Genomic DNA, 24,489 nt, shown 5'->3' on the forward strand with positions numbered 1-24,489 from the left:
GCTTTTCACCACGCTTATCACAAAGATGGAAAAAAAAAGTGGAAGATAAATAGAAAATTAATAATGAATTAGATTTTTAAGAAGCCCTCTAGATACGTTCTGTGAAACATGGCAGATAGCTGGGGGTGAGGAGAAGGTGGTAGACCACAGACAGGATATAACTTTATTTTGAATAGAGCTTGTCTTGCGTACAAACTAAATCCCCCCCCAAAGTAGTACAGAGATAAAACACTGCCAGAAAAAGAAAGTGATCGAGGCAAACGCAACAGTGGTGTTCTCAAATTTGTGAAAATGAGCCTGGTTCTCAATCTTTGCGCACACAACCTCCGCACATCTAGACACAGGGGTATAAGGACTCCTCTTTGGCATCAGCCCCACAAAACACCTCCATCTTAAGTCCTGTCGTGAATTCAACCCATCTGGCACTCTCCAGCAAGCAACCAGTTTTTTTGTTCCTGCTTAGCAGGTCCCCTCCGTAAGTGGCCTCACCCTGCCTGCATTCACCCTTTCTTCCCAGGGACGCCTCATCCACGGCAGACCCTCGATTTTTGCTGCCCCGTGACAGAACTTTGTCCATTTCTGGAGTACCACTTTCTCTTGCAGTGGACGTCTTGTTCCCCCCGAAGCACGCGCCACTGAGGCTTCTCTCAGGAGTCCTGGTACCTTCATTACCAAAAAAGCTGCCCTCTGTTTCTAGCAGCACCCTTCCCTCTCCAGCCGCCGGCCTCTCCCCCTTCCCCGCCTGCTCGGAGCTGGCTACACCCAGCCCGGCCCGGTGGCCCCCAAGTTCTTTCCCGGATGCCCCATCTTTAGCATCGGTAGTTCCCTCCCCTCCCCCACTTCCCCTCCCCCGCCTTCCCAAGTCTCTGGGACTAATAATCTGGCTTTGCTGACATGCTCTGGTAGCTGTGCCTATCGGGCAACTCCCAGGATGCACTCTTCGCTCCTCCCTGGCACCCCCTCAGCCTTGCCCACCCTCCGCTGGTACTTCCCCCCCTCCTTTCCCTCCCCCTTCCCCCCCTCCCCACCCCCCCGTTTTGTGAGCGCCCCTCCCAGGCCCGGTCTTCCTCAGGCCAATTCCCCAGCGTCCCTCCGGGCCTTCCCCTCCCCCGCCATGCCCGGGCCCTGCCGCCCCGTCCCCGCCGCCCGCGGGGCGCCCACACCCGTGCCCCCGGGGGGCGGCCGTGCCTCACAGCCACCCCCCCCCCACCCCGCCGGTCCGCGACCCCTCACCCGCGCAGCGACCCCCGGCCCCTCGGCCCTCTTCCTCCCCGGCTTCTCCCCTCCCCCCGACCTCCTTCCTCGCCTCCTCACTCGCCCCTTCCCCTCAGCCCCGCTGCCCCCTTACCCTCGCCCCCCTCGGGGTGTGTCCCCCCCTCTCCCCGAGCGCCCCCCCCCCGGTCCCCAGGGGCTGCGGGGGGTGGGGATGTCACTCACTCTCCTCAGCCCCCTCAGAGCCGCCTCCTCCTCCTCAGCGGGGCCCGGGCCGGACTGGGGCCGTGGGGGGAGGGGAGGCGGCTCCCTCAGGTGGCCACTGACAGGAGGAGGGAGGGAGGGAGGGAGGAGGGGGCTGCGCGCGCAGGGAGACCCGCCTCGCGCCGGGCTCCCTCCCTCTCCCCCCCCCTCCCCTCCCCGTGCCGCCCCGCGCGCCGCCGGCGGCGCGGGACTCCCGGGGTGGCGCGCGCGCCACCAACCGTCACCTCCTCGGGACGCTTTTCCCGCCCACCCCGGTTGCTAGGCAGATTTGGACAAACTTGCGCCTCCGCGCGCCTCGCCCCGCCCCCTGCTCAGGCCTTGCGGGGGGAGGGTGGGTTTTTTTTTTTTAAATGAGGAACGGACGGCTGCTACGCCCAATGAAAAGCTGGGATTTCCCCACGCCGCTAGCCAATCGCAGGCAGAGCCCACCTTCGGCCCGCCCACCTACTAAGCGGTGAGGAAAAGAGGCGGGGCGGCCTCTTGATTGACGGGCAGCCTGGCCAGTACACTCCGCGTGGCGCTCGGTGGGTGGGGGAACGGAAGCCAATGCGCGGCGCGGCGCACGGGGAGGGGGCGTGGCCCGCGGCCGGGCCGGGCTGTGAGGCGCGGGGCTCGGCCGCCCCCCCCCCCGCGACCCGGGCACCGCGGCGGAGCGGGTGGGGGGGAGCCCCGGCCCGGCACCGCGCCGAGGCCGCCTGAGGTGATGCGCGGCCCGCGGGGAGGGGCCGGAGCCGCCGGCCGCCCTTATCCGCCCGCGCAGGCCGGCCTGGGGCCTCAGATAGGGGCCGGCGGCGGGGTCGCTCGCTCCGTGAGGCGGGGGGGAAGGGGAAGGCGGGCCGCGCCTCGCCGGGGGCACCGCCGGGGAAGGGCCCTCGCGATCCCCGAGCCCCTCCGTAGCGTCGCGGGCCCGTCCCGGTGGGGCGGGAAGGGGGTGAAACGGGGGCAGGACCCGGGGCCCGCAGCAGCAGCAGCAGCCGGCGGCGGGGCGGCAAGCCCCGGCAAGCCGTCCGGGGGCCGCGCAGCCCGCGGGAGGCCGCGGTTGCGGTGACTCATCGCCGCTTCCTCCGCGGATCTGGGTCAGGGGTGCGCAGACGTTTTCACGCCATCGGCCGCACCTCTGCCAGGGCCCCGATACGATCTTTCCCGCGGGAGCTGGCGAGGGGATGTTAACCCTTCTGCTGCGGGCCCCGGGCCGGGCTCGGGGGAGCCTTCGCGGGGCTCGGGGGTCTCCGTGGTGCTTGGCGTCGCCGCGGGTGGGATTATCTAAATCCACCTGGTCAAGGCAATGCATAGAAACGGGAACAAAGGAATTAATAAATTAACTTTCCCCGTGAGATTGCCTGAACAACCGTATTCATACAAAAAACGTCTTCTGAGCTGGCAGCTTGCAGCTACCTTCGCTGTCTCTGACACAAGCCTCAGGACTTCTTATTCGGCATTTTTAGACACCTGCAAGTGAGCTTGTTCTTAGAAGGAAAAAAAAATCCTGGGTGAAGCAAGTTTATAATCGAGGGTAAATAAGAGTGACAGGAACTGCACTTTATTTATCATGCCAGTACCAATCTTTCATCAATTATTTTCCACATACAGCTTATTATAGGATTAGATGCAGCTTCATGTCAGGCGATTTGGGTACTTGTTTCAAAAGAGTAAAAGTGAGATAATGCTTATTATTTTCACTCATAATCTTTAATAAGCATAAATCGGCATGCTTCCCTTTTTTCTAGGGTAGGAAAGCGAAGGCAGAAGGCGTGTAATCAAGGCTTTTGCAAGACGAGTAGTAGAACCTGCGCTATAATCCCGGCCTCATCCCTCTCCAGCATGCCTGCTCCTGGAGCGTATCCAGCCTTTGGTCAGGAAAGTTCCAACACACTCAACTTTTCGTAGCCGTTTTCCATTCTAGATTAAAGATTCACCATTTCTGTTAACAACTCTGTGTCCAATATCCTTTATATAAGACTGAACGCAAGTTTTCTTGTTATAAAGTACCTTCCTCCACCCTCTGTACAGGCAATTTTAGCTCCAAATAACTAAGGGTTAACAGCGCAGCTCACAACCAGTTGTTACCTGGTTAATGACTTCTCCCACAGCACTAAAAGCCACTGGCACCACCTCAGGCCATTCAAAACTTTATGGTTAACTACTAAGGGCTTGATCCTTCTGAAGCAATGCTTTAATCCACGCAGGAACACACACGGATGCGTGCATCTCCATTTACTTCACTTACTGTGTCATCAGGAGAGTTTCAAAACAGGTCTAGCGAAAGATGCATTTTATCACCTAGAAGCTAGGTAGAGTTATTTCCAGAAATCTCTTCAGTAACTTTTTTCTTGCCCTGGTTGGCCAGAATTTTACCGAGGTGATAGCAGGCTTTGCCAGCTGCAAAGGCGGTATCCAGTCGTCCTAGCAAACACTGGCAGATCTGTTTTCTCCTTTGTGTTTCAACCATGCTACGGGGTTACATGGAATAAGCTAAATAAGAGCAAAAATACTTGACAAAAGAAAACGTACGGTCGCTTGTCGTGCAGCAGGCTGGCATCTTAATTTTGCTTTGTCAGCTTGCGACAAGCCTCTACCCAGTAAAATACAAAGAGGATCTACTCCGCATCTCTTAGGCAAGTAGCAAACTTTTGTACTTCTTGCTAATGTATTTTAGATGTGTTTCACGTGGAGTTTTGCCACTAGGAACATCCTCTGCGAGGAGGAGAGCCCAGAGTCAGCCCCGACGGCAGAAGAACAAGGCAGAACGGAGAGGAGAAGGTGACGATAGCTCAGTTTATGCCAGATGCAACTTTTTCCTGAGGAAGGAACTGCAGATAACCAGGGTAAGGAGAATGGAGTGGCAGCATAGCTGAGCTATTTGTGACAGAAAGGAAGCTGCCATTTGGGTTAAAATTTTCATAAAGTGAGTAACTCGGTGGAACAAAACCTACTCGGCTTCCATGATGAAACGCAAGGGACTAGCTTAGCAGCTCAGGTGACGTTTCAGAAAGGGACAGTCTGCAGTAAGTTTTAAAGTTAGTTTCTTCAAAATTTCACTTCCAGACAAATTAATTCAGTTTTCTTCTTCCTTTTAAATTTAAGCTCAAAATGTAAAAATACCTGCCAGAAAATTTTGGGATAGAAGACACAAAAAGCAATCTCCATTAAACCAGATCCCATTTACGAAGATCAAGTATAGTCACCGTCCTCAATTGCACAACTGCAGTGAAAAATACTCCTGTCCCAGACCAAATAAGGAAAATTCCAGGTGTTTGCCCAATCCACAGAAGTCTCGCTGGAACCCAGACACCTGCCAGGGTTCCGGCCGTCTCCGGAGCAGGTTCACGGCCACCCCCAGCCATCTCCGGCGTGCTAAGGCGAGCCGTCAGGCGGACATTTTCAAGCAGGAAATTCTGGTTCCCGCTGCAGGCGGGAGCCCTCAGCCCGACTGCAGGCGCAGCAGCGATCTATCCCCGCTCCCCGCGTGCCCCCGGCACCCCTCCGCGGGCAGCCCCCGTGCTCTTCTCACGCACCGCCGAGCGCCCGCCGTCAGCGGCTTCCTGCCTCCCGTCCCACAGCCAGGACGCGGCTGAAACAACTTCTAGCGCTGGGCGATGGGTAAGTCCCTGCCGCCACATAAAATGCATCCTTTGTAGGCAGGATTGCCTGCGGATTAACTAAAGGAATTAGTAGTCTACAAACCGCTAGAAGAAGTAAAATTAAACTTTATTTAAAAATTCTTCTAATATAGAAAACGAGAGGAAACAAAGGCAAAGTAATGCCCCCAATTCCATCTCATTACATGAGTTACTGTATTTACAGCTTCAGGAAGGAGCACTGGCAGAAGGTACACGTCCTGCTACTTATGGAGAACTACAAACACTTAACAATACATTGTACAAACCTGACACAACATTTAAAGGTTCACTGCAGGAAACAATTAAATACACTTGCTAAGACAGACAGTAGAAGAGCACAGACGGGTGTTATTTCATCCTGATTTCTCCAAGTGTGCTGTACAGCCTAAACTACCGACACGATTTCCTTCTCACTCGCTCCTCGCCTCCGTACGTTACGGAAACGGGATCATCCAGCATGATTTGGAGAGGTCAGTAATCTCTAAAGTAAAACAGAACATTACCGAACTCCTCCTATCGTAATTTTACTTTCTGGAGAATTTGGAAAAACTGAGTAAAAATTAAAGCAGTGAAGTAACATGGAATACATTGTGCTGAGCTCCATGTGTCCACAGGCAGCGTTAGCAACTTAAGGCCCGAACATTTTATCAATGTCAATTTTTGCTCGTGGTGTCACAGTGAGTGCACATATGGGATGACAGGGGATGAAGGTTTTTTTTTTTTTAATTCCCCAGCCGCCAGATTGATCTAGATTTCCTGTGTACGTGGGCCTTTCTGATGTTCGTACTGTAGGAAATGAAATACAACAGGCAAACACTTCTTCAGACTGCATTCTCTATACATATATAAGTTTTTACACTATCTACAAAACAGTGATTAGATGCTTCTGTGTAAGTTCTTGCTACTCATTTAAAAATACTAGAGAAAAAACTGTACAGTTCTCTAAATTACATCTTTAGAAGAATAATTTTTTTAGAAGTTCATAAAAGACTTCATGTTTGTTTCTATAGAGAATTAAATGATCGGACAAGAAAGATTAGAAATATGTTGTTCAAATCAAGTTAGACAGACCAAGCACTTAACAGAACATTATTTGTAAACTGTAAACTTCTAGTTTTCTGTTCAACTTTACATACGCATTCGAAAATTAGGAAGAACTTCAGTTATGAGGTCCTCGTTTTAATCTCTGCTACATACAAAAGATACTGAAAAGCAAAAACTATTAAATAATTTAATATACAAGTGTAGTTAAAAAGCACTGTACATTGTAACAAATGTACATTGAATTTTAGAGATAGAAAATCACCGAGTTATTTTCAAATTTACACGATTTTTGAAATTCTGCGATGGGAAGAGGACTGCGGTAACGGAGCAGAGTTCTGCACGCCACAGGGCTGCGGGCGAGCGCGGCCGAGTGCTGTTCTGCACAAGAGAGAAGCCCAGGTGAGGCTGGCTTGGCACAGGCAGGGAAATCCCAGGTCGTTCCTCCTGACATTACAAGCTCAGCTACCACATTTAGCAAATGGTTCCTGTTCAAACCTGAGCGCACTTACACCAGAAGCAAGCAGGCAGCCTTTCCCTCAAGTACTTCCTTCCCTCCCTAGAGCAGACCGGCAAGGGATTTGAACTACAAAGCAGCCCGGCGCGCACACCGACAACGAGAAGCCAGAAAATTGCCGCTGCAAATCGCTCTCCTGTAACACAATCTTCGGCTCTGCAGGTCCCTGAGCAACAAGGTAAGGTCAGGAGATGCAGCTACCTGCACTGGTGAACATCTCGCTTGCTGCAAAACGCTTTTCTTAAACTGAGCCCAAACCACAGCTCTCTGGAGTTGGGATTTTTTAATACTGCCTTTTAGAAGCAGCACTTTTTTGGCCAACATTTAAAGCAATTTATTATAGTTGCCACGGGCATGGAATCAGCTAAAAAACAGCCTCAGACTGGATAACAAAAGACAAAAAGAGAGAATGTTTGGATTACCTGAATGGGACTCTGGCAGATTTTTAAGTACATCTTTTTCAATTACCGGTTGTTCCTAAGTGCTAAGAGCACTATCAAGGAAATGGCCATCGCACGTAGCTGCTTAAAAACAGGTACTGAGTTCTTGCAACTCGGTGACTTACGGAAGGAACAGCCAAAGAGAGAGACTGCTGCCCATACACAAAAAAAAACCCTGGAAAGACTTAAAAATAGTCCCTGGGGTATCAATATTCCCAAGGTAGGATTTACCTGATCGTTCCCAATCAAAATCCAAGCACATGACAGCCGCTGGACTTAGGGAGTTCTCCTGTCTCTAAGATGCCTGCGGCACAGCCTGGCTGCCTCGGACCAGCAGTGGAGCGAGCGTGCACCCACCTCCTCTCGCCAGGAACCAGGGCCGCACGGGCAGCGCGCTGCACCGAGGTGCTGGCATGGAGACGGGCTCCTGCCCCTGGCGCCGCGGGCCCGGCAGCTTCCATGGTGCCTCCAATACCCGGTACGCTAACTCAGATTTCTTTCCTATTTTTTGAGTTCTAAGGGAGACTTTAAACAGCACCGAATTTTTTTCTTGCAAAGCCAGCAGTAAGATTCTCTCCCTACACCAACACTGAGGCCATGTTTTCCCTGTTGGAGATTTAACAAGGCTAAAACCTACGTGGCTTCTGCAAGAGTAAACGGCTGAGAACAGGATCTAAATCAGCATCGCATGTCCAGTAGAGGAAACATAAAATCCTACTTTTGTAATTGGACAAGCACTTGTCCCCTTAATATCATTCAGTGGTAAAAACTGAGGGGTTTGAACGACAAAAAGCAAGTATCTGTGAGCTGTTGCTAAACAGGGGACAAGACTTTGAAGAAGAATGACCATTGGGGGTTGGACTGGATGATCTTTAAGGTCCTTTCCAACCCAAACTATTCTATGATTAAAGACAGATTTCACAGTATTCCTTCTACAATAAAAGTTCTAAAGGTTTGAGGGGGTCAAATGTTTCCTCAGAAAAAGAAGCAATCACAGAAAGCCCTACGCAAGTGATTTTTCTAGCAGATTCCTTCTCCCTCCCCCTGTTAAGTTGGGAGATAAATATGCAGAGCTACCAAGAGAGAAAAACACCTTTATTCAACCCCATGAACCTCGCAAGCTTTACATGGCACTACAACGGACTGGCACAGATCCTTGCTATAAAGCTGCTGCTGCTTCATGGAATTAACAACTCTCACACTGTTTTCTGCAGAACAAACTTGGGCCTTGTCTCTCCTGTTTTGAGACAGCTGCAGAGGCACAGGCAAATGCAGTGAGAATTCACAGCTGAAGAGTTCAAAAAACTGAGATAGAACAGGAAAGCTAACACAGAAAAGTTTGGAAACGTTGTTTTTGCCAAGGGCAAGACTATAGTTTAGTTTTTATCATAAGCCTCCGGCTTATATTGGATTTGGGTTTTAACCACCTGGTTTAACTCTGACTTCAATCATTTATAAAAATCTTTAAGGCACAGATGCTGCCTTCCCTTGGTGAGGCTGCAGGAAAGATGCAAAATGCTGTTTCCCAGTTGCCCGGCCACAGAGGGACCGGACAGGAGGACAAGAACAAATCACGACAAAGTAGCAGAGGTGGAGAGAGCTGTGGTTCTGCCTCACCCTGTGCGGGACTGGACATCAGTGCAGGGAGACGGAAGGAAGACCCTCGAAGGGACGAAGCGGTGGCACGTTGTCACACACTCGCGAATCCGGGAGGTGGAACCTCCTCCGACAACAGCGCGAGTCTGCTCCGCTCAGCCTGGAGCCCGCCCCGAGGACACTAACACCCCCGGCTGCAAACACCCTGCCCTCAGAACTCGGAGCTCGCCGAGCTCATCCTTACCTTCACTGCAAGGCTACAAGCAGCACTGGCAGCGCCTTGCAGACAATGAGAAGGAAAGAACGTTACCCCAGAAACTAGATTTAGAACTTTAGGGCACCCTCCAATCAATCATGATTTAATCCAATTATTCCCAGGAGCGGAAGGGCACAGAAAACATTAAAACTGGCATGCATCGTACTCCAGGGAAGGTTTAAGTATTTGGAATACAATTGGTATTCAAAACTGTGCGAGTCCTCTTCATTTTCTGTGACAATTTTTAAAAAAAGTAGGTATCTAACAATTTAAGGAACAAGTGTCCTTCGGACTCAACCTTAATTCTCAGTAAGAGGAAAGCAGATTAAAACCAGTAGGTATATACACACTAGCTGTATATTCACACGTTATGTAAAAGCAGCTTAAAATGCCCTTCTCACTTTGCAAGTCTATGAAATGTATGTTGTCTTTATGCAATCTGTTTCCTACAAGGCCCTCACTAGAAGAGGAATTTGCTGCCTTTTCTTTGAAGAAAAGATTTTGCATGAATTTTTTCTCCTTTTTTGGCTCTTTTTTTTTTTCTTTTTCTTTTTCTTTTTAAACACACTGTCCTGATAGTTATTCTGTTTCACAGGAGACTGGCCAGGCTGGTGGTGGGTCCGTTCTGTGCCTGGAACTGTACAGGAGGTGGTCCATCTGTCCACTGAAAGATAACAAACAGCATGAAAACCCTCCAGCCACGGCCTGGGGAGGGGAGGAACGGCGGCGAGGCCAGAGAAGGAGCTCGCCGTACAGACGTTCACTACCGTGAGATAATTAAAGATTTCATCACAAGAAGTTGCGTATCAGGTTTGACTTTGTTTTACGCGTGTGGAGCTCCCGTCCCTTGAACAGTATTTCTTTTGAAGCCACTCCACATGCCCGTCATTCCAAACCTAGCTGACTCCCGTGCTGAATCCAGGGTCAACGGCAATCAAGTGAAAGCATTTCCTGCTCTCACAGGTAAACGTCTGACCGCCCAAACACGGGAAGCCATGACTTGCACAAACGAGGGACCTAACCTGAGGTGGGTCTGTTTGAGCCCATCACACACTGCAGCTATAGCGTTTCCAGAGCAAGTAAAGCCTCTGGTTCTCACCCATTTCATTACTAAAACAGATTCCTCTCACGATAGTGAAAGTCGTCTAAAATGGGCAGATTTAATATTTGTTTCCTAATCCTCCTCCCCCTCCAGATTTTTAATCCAGCATAGATTACGCAAAAGCCAGCAATGGCAAGCAAAGACGGTGGAGGCTGGAGCACTGGCCCGTGGACTGCGCCCACGGATGGGGCAGGCACCTGGCTGTGGGGGTCTCTCGACATGGGCTGCTGCATCGCAAACACTTTCGTTCTCACAATTTCGAGCAAAGCCAGCAAATAGGCCTTTTTTCCTCCTTTCTTCTCCCCAAAAGGGAATGTTGGGAAAGAGATGTCAAGTTCACGGCATCTCACATTCCCATTTGAACATTATTTCAGTCCAGAACAGTAAATTATCTTATGCCCTTGCTGAGTTGCAGCTTAGGAAAGCATTCTGTATTTTTAAAACAGCGTTAAAAATGTTTCTGACAGGAAGGACATCAATATTTGAAGTCCAAAGAAAGTTGCACCTTAAGGCAATGGCTATACAGACACCAAATGGTATAACAACTGGAAATTCAGATTTATAGATAAGTGGGGAAAAAACCCTTAGGAATGCTAAAGCATCAATGGAAACTGTACTTTTAGCAGTGTACTACAAAGCATTCCCCAGAACAAGGCAGACGGGATGACCTGAACATTAAAATTAAAACCTGAGAACGTGGCAAGTTTCTTTCAAAAGTAATTGTTGTCACCAAAATGAAGTGGCTACCGCCCAACAAAAGCCATTTAAAACACGTAAGTTCTGGTGTACCAAGAAAACACTTCTAAGAAACAAAGACCTTACCCACCAATTAACCTTTATAAAAATTAACTAACTGAGTCACAATTCCTTTTCCTGTTATCAGTCCAGTTTAAATACTAGGAAGTAGACTGAATTTTGGCAACTTACTGAGAAGTATGCTCAGCAGAAGAAGGGAATAGTAAAGGAAAGCAAAGCACAGTCTTCTGCCTCCAAAATGCTCGTAACTGCAAGATGAAGATTGCTTACCGTGATTAGATTGTGTTCTGGAAGACTGCATGCTTCAATGTGGTCCTGGAGGAGCTGTTGTGAGAAGTTTTGATGCATCTGCGCTGCCTCGTGTGCATCCATGGCGTTTCCACAGGCTTTGTTCAGGTCTGAAAGACAAGAGCAGCGTGTGCTCACCGAGAAACCCCGTCTGTGCTCGTTTTCAACTGACCAGCTCTTATCCGAAAAGGCTGTTCCCTGTATTTGATGACTCCAATAACTGATTTAAACAGCCAATATACCAAAGTGGCATCACTTCTGAATGAAAACCCCTTTTAAGAGGAGCAGGGGCACATGGGGAACCTGAAGCCTTCCCTTTTCCAGTAGTATTGGCAGTGCACATTGCACGATTTGGTGTCATTTTAGTTTCCAACTACTAAAAAATAACATTACAGTGGCTGTAAAAGGAGGAAGCAAACTCCTCACTCCGGTAAAAGCCCCTGTGCAGTTGCATTTTGTCTTTTTAGTTTCCAGCTCCATCTAGTGGGAACAGGAGAGACCCGCAGGTTTCTCCCTGCAGCTCCACGATTCAACACCACAGGTTTCAGAGGTCAAGCAACACTTCTTCTTTGGTGAATCCTTGCTTTCGGGGGGGGCTACAGAAGCCTGCTGCTTTGCATACACCGAAAGCTGATCCTAGTGTCTTGTCTTCTGTGAAGTTTACTCACAGGTATTGGCTCAATCAGCTTTAAGACTGGTAACCTGCTAAGAATCACACAATTTAGCTAAAAATTACAAGCAGCACAGTGTGGCAGGGGCTGAGACGCTGCACCTCCTATCGATGAACATGTGGTTGTGTTTCGTTATTGCTCATCAAGCACCTTTTCTTCAAGAGTAGGTAATTAGTTCTACGGAGGAAGCTCTTAGGAAAAATCAAAGCAGAACTGGAACTGCCTCTCGCTGTTCCCAGGCTAGTGGATACAACCAGAGGCAACAGCAGCTGAACACGGGGTGGTGTTTCATCTACAGCAGGCTCGTCATTGTACTATCGGCATGTTTTGTACGTGAACTACCACTTGGAAATGAGAAAGAAAAGCATTTCAATTGCCTGGAGGCGGTTGTGTAGCAAAGGCAAGAGAAAAGCAGAAAATAAGCCTGGCCCACAGTGCTCAATGCAGAGCACCATGCTTATAGTAAACATGACAATTTAATATAAATGGAAGCTGCGGGGTAAGTTCTTGGAAAAAGGGTCGAGTTACTGCTTTATTTTCTAGTGAGAGCAAATCAATTGCAGCATTAATGTTGACGGTCTGCCAAGAAGCTAGTCAATATTTGAACAAAGCATCCTGGGGCCCCTGTAAGTCAGATTAAACAATATTTATGTATGAAGTGATATAATGGTCTCTTACATTTATTAAAGCCCATACACAGAAGCAAAGCCTAAGTGAAACTTAATCAAATGTTTACTGCAATTGGAACTGCAGTCAAAGAAAAGCAGAGCAACAGCAGAACACATGCTACAGGGGTGCGAACCGGAGCCCTTTCCACGGGGTCACCAGTTACAGCCACGGCAGGAGAAACCCAACTGCTGCCTCACACCAGTTACACGGGGATGCTGGAGCTCTACGGGGCCTTCTCACCGCGGGCACCTTACAGCCCCAACAATACCGACTGGAGTATCTGACAGCAGCGCCAGAGCTGCAGCCAAACGGGATGCCAACGGGGCTGGAGATCAGGAACTGGAAGAACCATCTTGCACTTCTAGCGGCATTTGGTAAACCCGGGCAGTCTCTCGGCGAGTGCTGGCATTGGCACACATCCCCACACTCATCCCCAGTTAGCAGCAACGGGCTCTTTGCCGCTTTTTTTAAGTACAAGACCTTTTCCTAACTTACCTCTCAACAGAGCTGACGACCACAGCTGCACAGACATATCTGGTATCTTGCTTGCAAGCTGCATGGCTGGCACTACCATATTATTACTTTCCTGGTGAAGAGCAGATATCAAAATAAAATGGATTTTCTTTTTTTCCCTTGTGAATACATGTTACATAGAGATGTTAAATTTGTGACGAAAAATTTGTCTACTGCCATGTTCTAGCTAAGTGGAAGTGCTTAATGGGACAATAACCCAAACACATCATCTAAAGCTGCCTCGAATTTTGCTCTGTCCTAGGAATTATGGTGTCTATGTTGTGCAAGATAATAGAAATATTTCATGCATTCTGGCATATGGTGAGAATTAAGGAGCTTGTACCCACAATTCCTTCCAAAACAATCCAGTTGAATGATGTTATTTGTCCTTTATTCAGCTCCTTTTTTCAAGTGATTTCAAGCATTATAGAAACACACACTTCTAGAACAGACTTCAAACACTACTACTTTGTGAAAGTCTTATTAAACATGCAAATTACAGCTACAGAATTACGTAAGTCAATAAGCTGCCAACTTTTAGTGGGATACCAATAAACAAGCATTCTTAAAGTAAGATTAATTTCACAAAATGTCCCGATTTTCTTTGGCAAATGACAAATCAAACATTTACACGGTAATACCAGAGACAGTGAAGGCTTACCCTGTGATTCCCTAACACATAGAATATATGACCCAGGAGTACGAGAGAACACGCTGTTAATCGATTCAAGTCTTCTGCATTTGACATTTTCAGTGTCTCTCGCAAAAATCGTCTACCAAAACAGAGCAAAAATAAAGTGTTTTAAAAACTCTGCTTTCCCTCCAGTATGTAAGAAACACCATTAAGAACTGAATTAATCCAATCGGTAAATATTAGCACTCAGGAATAAATGTGTGCTGCAGGTGACCTTAAACAAAGCACTTAATTCCCAAACCTCACCTTTCATTTAGCAAAAATGACTATAATACAGGTCCTCCTTTGAAACGCTTTTGTTTCAGATGTGCCACTGCAGAACGCTGTACAAGTGTTATTGTTAGCGTTCAGAACTCGAGAGATCTGAGCTGAACAGTTTCCATAGTATTTTCCCCTAAGTAAAAGACAGAAGGTTGACTAAACCCAGAGGGAGAAGATCTAGCAGACTTGAAAGCAAGGCCTCGGGGTTTTCATTTTTATCTTAAAAAGCTCGATTTAGTTTCTCCTTTTTTCCCCCACCTTCTAAGTGCACCGACGTATACTTACTTTGCCTCATTGTATCTTCCTTGAAAGAAGGAGAACAGACCTCGGATGTAGAAAGCCGCTGCTCGAAGACAGTGAGAGCTACGGACAAAGCAACGCATTGGAATTTAGGCATTGTGCGGTGATTAAGTGCATGACAGACAGATTTCTAGGAATTTGCCTAATAATCAAATCTCCAAACAAAACATTTTATTTAATGTGTGGTCAGAACTTCCACCTTGACAAGAAATCGATTATTTTGTTTTCTTTTAAAGAAAAGCCTGCCACAAACCCAGTATTACCATCACCAGTGCAACATCAGTATGTAGATAGTTTCTGGAATTCTCACCTCACAGGAAAATTATGGTCTGGATTTATCCTTTCCAATAAGCTGTAAAGCTACAAAGTGGGAAGGGAAAAGAAAGATAATCAGCGTTTCTCACTTATACAGGCTTACAGTACTGACAGCAAGTGTTTCTATAGGAAGTGCACATCAAATCAAAACGGTGCAAGTCACCACAAACACACTCAAGTTCACTTGTACTGGTTAGATCATAGCGCAAACATTCCAACAGTAGGAGTTTTCATGCCCATTTTGATCCTAAAATCAAGTTTTATACAAAATATGCTTTCTCAGACTTTGTAGAACTTTCTATACAATGTTAGTATTTCCTCAGAAAACTTTTAGCTGTTGTATCTAACTGAGCTGTTCAAGACCCAAATGAATGCTGTATCAGATTTGCTATTTAATTAAATTAAAACCAGAAATCAACTAAGCAAAAAAAAATGGTCAACTTTTATTTTTGCTCTCTAAGCTGTTTAACGAAGTACCGTGTGCTTGGTGAAAAAGTTCATTTACAGCCTCTTCACAAAAAACCTGCAAGCACGTCTCTGGAAAGTTACTACTGAGGGATCAGACGCATCACTGAAAGAGTGCACACAGCTCAATTTTTGTATTAATATGGCTTCAGGCACCCCGCTGAAGCAAAACGCACACACACGTGCACATACCTATTTCCGGATGTTTAGTTAAACCTTGCTAGGTTTGATGTAATCTAATAAAACCCCTAAACAGATGGAAACTGAAGCGAACAGGTTGAATGAGTCAAGATGCCAGAGTTAACCACACACTTCACACTGGGAAGCTTGCCCTCCCGGCGCTGTGAAGAATTCTGTGTACGATCCAGAATCTCTGCTTCAGTGGTTTGCAGCTAGGCCAGCTGATACCACTGGTTCTTTACTGTTAATTGACACTACCCTGATTAAGGAGTTGCCTGGCTGCCAGACAAGGCTCTGCTTTGCAAAAATGCTCAGGGGAAAAAAAAAAAAAAAAGAGTAGTCCAAGCACAATAGCAGTTTTCTCTCCAAGAAAGTTCCGACTTTTAGAAGGACAGTCAGAAACCAGCTTACCTCTTGATGCCGGTTGCCTTCCCTGATGTACACACTGGCTAAGTTTGTCACAATAAACGCCCACAATTCTTGATGTGTAGTGAGCTAAAATAAACAAGATGCCAACAGCACAGTCAAATACTTCAGCATCTAACCCAGAACTTGCTCACCCCATATAAATTACAGATTTGGTGTCTGATATTTTGCTGTTAATAAATCCTCCTGACCTGAATTGTGATCAGCATAGAAAAAAAAAAAAGAACTAGTGTAACTAATATAGAGGATCTCCAGATTTCCCTTCCAACCTCAACTGTTCAGTGACCCACACAACAATTGCAACAAGCCCACTTCCACATTGAACATCCATAGTAAATAGTTTGGGAAGCAAATCTTACCCTCAGTGCTGTAGTAAATTGTGCTTCTGCATTGTCCATGCAATTAACAGAAATGCAGTAGAGCCCCTGTAGGAGACATGGTATTTCTAAGGTAACGCATAATACAGTTATAGCAAGCCGAGAATGCAAAGGCGGCAGGCACGCACAAAACCACGGAAATTTCAGGATATTAGCAGGAAAAAAGGTAACCACAAGTCTTAGTTTTGCTTGGCTCTGGGAAAAATAAGCAACTTCTACAGAAAGTCCTTCAAAATAGTATGTTCCTGTAAAAACCACCCCATTTATCTAAGAAAACCCTCTTAATTTCTTATAATACTCAAACAGCAATGCTACATAAATTCTTCCCCTTACACAGTTCCCACAACGTACAGTCTCAAACGTGCACAGTATAAATCTCGTGTATTTACCTTGCATAGTAACTATCGTGCTACACGTCACTTATTTTAAAAAGGGATTTAAGCCTTTGACAAGCGCAAATAACACTGGGTGTGAGTCCCCACGGCAGGACTGGCAATCGATAACGCAGACCCCATTACTCAGCAAGAAATCTCGCTGTCTGCCTCACTACGTTCTCATTAGTTACTGGTGACGAGTATGAGTCTGCGGTACGGTCTTTGAAAGAGTCAAAAGTTTACTGCTAATCACAGACACTTACTAATAGAGTGTGCAGCTGGGCAGCGTGATTAGAAAACAGCCTGGGAGACTGCTGGCAGAGCTGACAGACTTGTGAAATCTGTTAGGAAAAAAACAGTATTTTAAGATACTTTTTCTCCCTTTCATTTTATGCTCTAAATCCATCTACTTGCATTACAGATGTCATTCAGGACGTTTCAGTGATTGGTTCAGGAATCCTAAGTCATGCTGCGAGGTGAAAGCGGAGGCTAGACTTGCCTCACGCCAAGGTACACGCACTGCTCCATACACACTCCTCCCACACAGATGCACACTCAAACTGGTTTTGAATTATTTGCTTTGCAGCAGCTCCACCATATGGTGGCACCACCTGCAAACCAAGTCACAGATCTCTTCTAACACGCTCAGAATTTGAGTTGGCACGCAACAGAAAAACTGGAATCAAAAATCTTCCACAGGGTATGTGCTTGTGATGAGTTTTATGAGCCAGAACCAATGACTCTTCTTTTAGCGGGCTAAATTTCCCCCCACCCCCCGACTACATTCATGAGAACGCTGACAGCAGAGGTTGCGATGATACAGCAGTACGTCCTATAAATAAGGGATGGATGAACAGGAATTAAAAATGACTGTAAGAATGGGAAAAAAGCACAGTTCTTTCTTGCATTAGAGAAGACTGTCCCCCTCTTCCTTCCCCCCAAACTACGAAAGAAGAAGAAAGGACAGAGAGGCAGGGAACCTTAAAAACTGAGAAACACTTGGACAAGGCAGGAACACTAAGAGGAAGAATTACGAGCCACCCTGTCACGAATCTGAGGGAAAGGGAAGAGACACCAGAATCAGACTGCGAAGTACCATCAGGAAGGTGTCAGTCTTAGCCACTGATCAATTATCGTTGGCTCCATGAGCAACTCCAAAGTGTTCTTAAATAAAATATTTAAGAGGAGGCTAATTCCATGGCTTCAGAGTTGTGGTATCCTGAGCACCGTCAGGCCTGACTATATCTGTTAGTTCCAGCAGTCAGCACTGCTGGAATCCCCATCTCAGCCCAAGTATCTTCCTCAAAACTGAAATTCCTGTATTTTAAAAGTTATCGCTGCATACATCCACAACTAGGGAGATGATCAAAACCCATTTTTACCTCCTGCAATGCTGTGGCTTTGTGTCCCGTGACAAGCCGACACATGATAATGTGTTCCAACAAAATAACTTGGAAGGATGACAAAATAGGACTGCAGTCCAACACTGAAGAGGGAAAAGAAATTCAGTAAGCGAAGTTAAGACGATATTAACATCCTAACCATGCAGCCTCCCCCGCACCTAGCCAGCTTCCTCAATTGCAGGTGGTTCAGCAAGACTTCAATACAAAGGTTCCTCTGTGGAAATACAGAGTGGTGTCTTTGGCTGGACCACCTGGTGTCAGCAGTCAGCATACTGCCCAGAGCTCCCCTTCCGTATGCCACGGGAAGGATGGCACAGGTTTAGGAAAAAAAAATCCCAAACCCCACCAAAACCACAATGCCTGAACTGTCAGGAGCGGAAGTCTGAGCACCAGTTAAGGAAAAACTCCTTGGGAACACAGGCTCATTTTAGAGAATCAAAAGCTTGGATAACCAAATGCACGGACAATCAGAAAGGCCCCCTGAAAACGCATGTATCTACAGCCCCATTTACTGAGTTACAATAAAACCCCCCAAAACTGGATTTCTGTATTCAAAGTAACTACCCAGTTTTAAAAGAGCGAAGTTCTGAGATGCAGCAGAAACAGAGTGACAGCAGGCTGTCCCAGTGAGCTAAATGAGGTTGCTGTGGTTTTGTTTGTGGGTTTTTTTTTTTTAATTTAAATTAGCAACAAGTAATGGAATCTTGCAGCATCAGCTAAATTATAATCCTTATCCTTACTTTTTAGCTTCTCTAGCTGCATGAGTGCTTTGTCTGTGTACTTCTGAGCTTTCTCCAGGTACCCTGCTTGCATGGAATGCATCACTGTCACCTGCCAGAAAACACAGGAAAGATTACAAAAAATTATCTTTGCAAAGAGGAGAGGTCTGGGATTTCACACAACTCCTCAGTTACCGGCTTTTTAAACTAAATTTTAACACAATTCAGGAGTATAATCATATTCAAGAAGCGGGGTAACCAGTTTCAGGCATCTGAAGTCAAGATTGTCACTCTGTTGGTAAAAATAAGCCAACGTAGCTCTACTTCATATGAGTTAATTTGATTCTATTTGGCTTGGATATTAATAAAGTTACATTCCAGTTTCCAGACTTCTTGCACAGTCTCTTCAAACACTGACATCACTGAAAGCAATAGTCTCACAGATGCTGTGGCAGAATTAAACTGTCAGTATAACGTAAAGCAGCATATGGTCTGCAGAATCTATCACTGCCGGCTCCAAGCAATTTTTAACCAATTCCTCATTAATTAGCAATATACATTAAGTAAAAAAGAGCTTCTCACCAAGTAAACAAGCACACACATGTGTTCCTTGGGCAACCAGTGAAAGAGATCAGCGGGGTTGCTGGGCAGGATTTCGTCATCGTGCAGCGTGGAGATGGTCTGGATGCACTGCTGAAGCTGTTTCAGGCATGGCTTCACACTTTTCACCTGCGAAAGATGATTCACATCAGACATAGCTGCTGCAGCCCAGATGCCCGAAAATTTACTTAGTTGGAAAAACTTGCCAGGCAATAAATAATCTCCACATTCAGGAAATTAGTTCATGCATAAATCACAACACCAGCACGACAGAACAGTGACTACTTTAGGCCCATTCCAGGATTAACAACAATCAGCACTTCATATTTGCATATACAACCAACAGACGCTCAAAATGTTTTTCAAAATTATACACAAAGCCCATTATCTCCACCAACATGATATGGAAGCAAGAGTGGCCGCCATGGTTAGAAGCGTACCACAGTAAACCTTTCCTTGGGGAAGAAGAAATGAATGTAATTTCTTCACTCCTCATTTCATTTCTGATTAAAATCTATAGAAATTATGTTTCGTTAACAAAAAAGCACGGCGCAGCAAAAAAAAAATCCACCAGAATCATTTCAGTGTAATCATTAGCTACTTTTGAGGCAGCACTCTTTTCCCCCAGCTCTCACATGGGAACTACAAGAGGCACAACTCGCACGTACCTGCCCAGCATCCAGGTAATGCGTGACCTGCAGGACCAGGAAGAAGACGCGTAACGACTCTTTCTGGATGGGGTTTCCTTGCCAGTTTTCAACTATCTGCCCGCAAAGGGTAAGGAGAGGGTGCACCTCCTGCAGCTTTCGTTCCATTAGAAGGAGCTACAATTTTAAATAAAAATTCATTATTTTTGTGCTAAACAGTTTAAACACTCAGAGGACCACAGTAGAGCCCCAGGTACGTTGATCTATTATTTAAAACAAAAACAGACTCAAAGACATCTTATTGCAAGAGCACCAGCCTTTTCACACGACCAGATTTTTCATCTCTAATTACAAGAGCTCCAGTGACACTTTGCAGTTATCCTTTCTCTTCCAGAAAATTATTTATCATAATTAATAAAGGAGAAAAAAAGCCAAACCTATTCACAAGAATTTCACAAGAATCCTGCAGACTTAAGGCTTATTCCAGACATATTTTAATACTGTGCTTGCTCACATGAATAAAACAATATATAAAGCACAGATAAGCATGGAAGATACCTTAAAACAAATAACCTACGTTCAGGCAGGTTACATTCAATTGCTCCGTAACTTGCATTATACAAGTTAAACAAGGAAATAGTTTATTTTAAAAGTACATCCAACTTACCATCCCCTTGCTTAGCAGAAACAGTGCTCTGAAATGAAACAAAATTATGTCATACTCAAAAAAGTTACCCAAACCACAACTGTATATAAAAACCCTGAAAAAAAAAAATCTGCCATTCTCCTCCTCAAAGACAATAGACAAAATAGTATTAAGGAACCTGCCACAGAAAGCACATTTAAAAGCTAGATGGAACAGTCCACTCATAGCACCAGGAATCAAAATCCCAGCCTCTCAGGTTTGTATCTAAGCTTTGGACAGTTCCAGTTACAATAGTCTCTAAGGCCAAAACAGGCTACTGGGAAAACTTGCTGATAAAGACAATAAACAAAATTCATTTTGAGAAAAGACTCTCCAGAGTCTTAGTGGACATTATTGGTTTTAATAGAAAAAGGAAAGAGCTGCAGAAACTCTCAGATCTAAGAGAACACTCAGAAATATTGGTTTGCCTGTAAAACCCATGTAGCAATCACATCTCTAAATAAAACTAGAATATCTCTAAATAAAACGTAGAGGAAACCAGGGTATTTTCTGTGGGAAGGGAAAAAGGTCTAGGGAACTCACCTGGTATACTCTGATCCTACAACTCGAGCATATTCTGCTCCAACTCCAAGAAGGTCACACGCAGATACTAAGTCTTTTTCAAGTGTATGTAGTTGCTGAAATAAAAAAAAAAAGGCCATAAGAGATCAGCATTTTCTTTGTGAACCTAATTAGCAATTTTCTAAAATGTAATTACTCCTGTGCTTCCACATGACAAGTGCTAAACTGGTACTTGTTAAATGTATCATCTGATTTTAGACTCATTTTCCAGGAACACCTGGCATTCTCAAAAGAAAAGTCTGTAACATTTCAAAGAAAATTTCTCAGCCCAGCTTCATACCACGCAAAGCTGTTATAATTCATTAAGATCATGTGCAGATCAGATCCCAACAGCTCCAATGTAACTGTGGACCGTTACATTGGAGTAACTGGAACAACAGAGTGTGTTTTCCAGCCAGAAGAGCAGCAAAAGTCCGCGAGGTATGCTTCAGGTGACGGGGAGAGGATGATGCAGCCACCGGATCACCTCTCGCTCCCTCCCGCCTGCCGACTTTTGCACCTTCTCCAAACTGAGGTAGAAAGCCACAGAGTTGTAGAAGAACAGGCACCAAGGCAATGAGACACACAGGCCTCTGTGGTCAAGCAAAAGCCAGAAAGGAAATACCACACCGAAGAGAAATCAGCAAAGAATGTCAAGCTTCGAGGAAGGATCCTATTCAGAGGGAGGCACCGAGAAAAACGCTTAAGCTTCTTGTGAGTACTCAGGCATTAACTCGTTGCAAAGTAAACATTTGTCCTTTAATCGATAGGAAAGTAAGGCTCTCCACAATTCACTGTTCCTAAACTACACAAAGGAGCTTGGCAATTCCTTTTAAACGAAGCTGGTCTGCTTGTTTAAGCTCATCAGGATGGGGGAAAAGACAAGTACAGGTGACTATTAAGACAGTCTTCAAAGATAAAATTGCTTCCTAACTAGCTCTCTGCTGTGGAGCACCTGTAAAGAGCAATTAAGTCCCTCAACTCTCACGTTAAACACCTCGAGGCTCTTTAGGAGCAGAGAAGAGGCATAACCTGGAAAAACAGGGGAAGTTCTTCAGCAATAACCTGCTCTTCCCACCGATCAGTTAACTTTCTGGATATGCTCCCCACCGAATGCATTGGACCACTCAGGAAAATGAGCACTTCCAGAGTAGTTACACAGATGAAGACTGTAACAAACGTTAAACACTGCAAATTCCAACACGCGCCAGTTTATTCCTAGAAGCAAAGACGGCCCAACCTGTGCAGCTGAAGCCACGCTTAGAGCATATTACAGAACAAGAAGAGTAACACTGCTTGGAGGCCTTTGCACCAGCTGCTTTTCCCACCCCAGTTCTGCTCTGTGTGCTAATTAGGTTGAAAATAATCAAACAAACACTTCAGGTTGGCAAGCTCCAATTCCAACAGGCTTTATGAGAACGTTTGCCCTTACTGCAAGCCATAAGGTGGATTTTATTTTGCTCCACCTCTAAAGTTGTGTGTTACTAGTGCCCACAGGATGATCCTTGCTGCTTTCTTCCCTAAAAAGTGGGCCTGGATCCAATCCATAGTCTACCAATGTGTCATTACTTTATAGCATGAACTTTTCTTCTCTTGTTTCTCCATTAGCAGCAGTGATGGGGGGGGGGGGGGAAGGCGTCCAAGCTCTTTTTAAGAAGAATACAGATATTTTTCTAGGCACTTTTTCCAATCCCAGTGCTACAATAACATAGCTATCAATATAAATCACTTACTGCAAGTTGAAAAAGCAATCTACAGTGCCAGTACGGAGTCTGCTGTGAAATCTGAATGGCTTTGCGTAACAGAGGTTTTGCTGTATCCACTGAATTCTGAAACAGAAACATGCACCCTAGTCAACATAAAAACCAGGCTACTGGGAAGTTCATCACTAACAATAACAACTTTTGAACTAGTTGTGTTCTGTGTTGACCCCCATTAAAGTCTTGTAGGTCAGGAACCCTAAAACATGAAAAGCAACAAAACCAAGTACTTAACACGCAGGCCCACACATCTACACTTGACTCAAAGTTCCTCCTAAAGTATTAGCTATTTAACTCCTTTGGCCACTATTCTAATATCCACTTTTTCCCTGCATGTGAGAGAAAAGGCAAACATTTGCTTTAGAGAAAGTAAAGACCGGTTCAGGCCTTTTCCGGAGAAAAAGAATAAAAATAGCCTAGGAACACAACAAAAGCCTGAGGAAAACCATCTACTTCCCTCCCTCCTCCCAAATTAGCCTGTCTTTGTCTAAATGAGGGCTAAAGAAATACTTTGGCCAAGTAAACTTCCTTTTTGTGAATGTGGAAGACCTGCATTGCAATTCCAGCAGCAACTTTCACAATAAGAAAGACCAAAAGTCTTTCAGGCTTACACTTTAGTGCTCTCTATTTACGCTACAGCTGACCTCTAAAAATTTCATAAATCCTATTATTAATAGCGATATACTACTCCAAGACCAGAGACACTCAAATTAAAGGCAGCCCTGCAGCCCCAGGACGACCGACAATTTCTGAAGTAGTCTCAGCGCACTCACCTCCTGACAGTACAGCTCGGACAGAAGGCTGGCTGCCTCAAACTTAACATCTTCAAACTGGGGAATCTAGCAGCATCAGAGTTAAGTAAATATTAAACACGGACTGGAACACAGCAACACTCCAACACCCAAAAAACCCTTTACAGAACATACAGGTTAGGAAAGCGGCCCATAACCACAGAAGAAGATTAAAAATACCAGCTAAATCCCCATCCCCAGGGCCAGGCTCTCTCTGTGGAGGTGTTTTGTTATCGGAGCCCTCGCTGCAGGAGCGAGGTGGCCGGGCAGCGACGCTCCCCGCCCGGGCGGCCAGGAAAAGGATACTTGCTGGGATATCAACCACTGCAAGAGAAGACAGGGGGTTAGTCTGCGACCACCACAGGCCTGCCCCGCTGACAGGGCCCCCCCCCCCCCTCCCAGCCGCCCCCCCGGGGCTCACCGCCTTCTCCAGGTGCCCGCGGGCCTGGTCGCCGTTGCGGGTGTGGTGGTAGAGGACGGAGCCGAGCTGGAGGTGGGTGCGGGCCTCCATGCGGGCCGGGGGCTTGCGGGGCAGCACGGCCTGCAGGCAGTGCACGCAGAGCCGCACCTTGGGCGGGCTCGACGTGCGGAAGTGCTCGGCCAGGCCCAGCAGCGCCAGGTACCACGACTCCCCTCCGGCCGCGCCGCCGCCCGACCCCGACCCCGGTGCGGGCCCAGCGCCGCCGCCGCCGCCACCTCCTCCGCCTCCTCCTCCGCCGCCGGCCCCCCCGCCGCCGCCGCCGCCTCCGCCGCCCGCCTCCCCGGAACCCGCCGCGCCACCCGCCGCCGGCTGCGACTGCTGCTGAGGCGGCGGTTGCTGCTGAGGGGCCGCGCCGGCCGCCGAGCCCGACGCGCCCGCCGCCACCGCCGCCATCTCAGGGCCGCCGCGACAACACGGGCGGGAGGGGAGGGGAGGGGCGGGGGCGAGGAGCGGCGCGCGGGGGCCGACGGGATATGGAGTCCGCCCCGCCGCCGCCCGCGCAGGA

The 24,489-nt window shown here is 46.8% G+C and overlaps 2 protein-coding genes and 1 long non-coding RNA gene across 5 annotated transcripts in view; 1 reads left to right on the plus strand and 2 right to left on the minus strand.

The window, feature by feature from the left end:
- Positions 1 to 1,658, minus strand: part of GATAD2A (GATA zinc finger domain containing 2A) — a 67,209-nt gene extending 65,551 nt beyond the window's left edge. Inside the window, exon 1 of one of the 2 annotated variants that reach the window (XM_075175597.1) lies at positions 1,438 to 1,658. The gene's annotated coding sequence lies outside the window, so the exon portion shown is untranslated. The remainder of the gene's footprint in view (positions 1 to 1,437) is intronic. The other variant, XM_075175598.1, reaches the window with a different exon arrangement.
- A 260-nt stretch (positions 1,659 to 1,918) lies between these two features.
- On the plus strand, positions 1,919 to 9,744 carry LOC142093969 (uncharacterized). 2 transcript variants are annotated; one of them, XR_012677578.1, is made up of 3 exons: positions 1,919 to 2,000; positions 3,204 to 4,301; positions 9,542 to 9,744. It is a non-coding gene; the product is annotated as an uncharacterized LOC142093969 (long non-coding RNA). The 2 variants fall into 2 exon arrangements; XR_012677577.1 differs by lacking the exon at positions 9,542 to 9,744 and adding an exon at positions 4,561 to 5,084.
- MAU2 (MAU2 sister chromatid cohesion factor) lies at positions 5,164 to 24,388 on the minus strand. Its single transcript, XM_075175610.1, has 19 exons — positions 23,925 to 24,388; positions 23,810 to 23,827; positions 23,486 to 23,551; positions 22,686 to 22,781; positions 20,935 to 21,029; positions 20,374 to 20,401; positions 19,728 to 19,883; positions 19,042 to 19,188; positions 18,481 to 18,571; positions 17,720 to 17,823; positions 16,601 to 16,678; positions 15,946 to 16,011; positions 15,572 to 15,655; positions 14,511 to 14,560; positions 14,186 to 14,263; positions 13,607 to 13,718; positions 12,928 to 13,018; positions 11,075 to 11,202; positions 5,164 to 9,610 (listed from the first exon to the last, which is right to left on the minus strand). The coding sequence occupies exons 1-19, from the start codon at positions 24,375 to 24,377 to the stop codon at positions 9,536 to 9,538; spliced, it is 2,016 nt and encodes a 671-aa protein (XP_075031711.1). The 5' UTR covers positions 24,378 to 24,388; the 3' UTR covers positions 5,164 to 9,535.
- Between the last annotated feature and the right edge of the window lie 101 nt (positions 24,389 to 24,489).

This window comes from Calonectris borealis, chromosome 28, assembly GCF_964195595.1.
Source record: "Calonectris borealis chromosome 28, bCalBor7.hap1.2, whole genome shotgun sequence".
Lineage (NCBI taxonomy): Eukaryota > Metazoa > Chordata > Aves > Procellariiformes > Procellariidae > Calonectris > Calonectris borealis.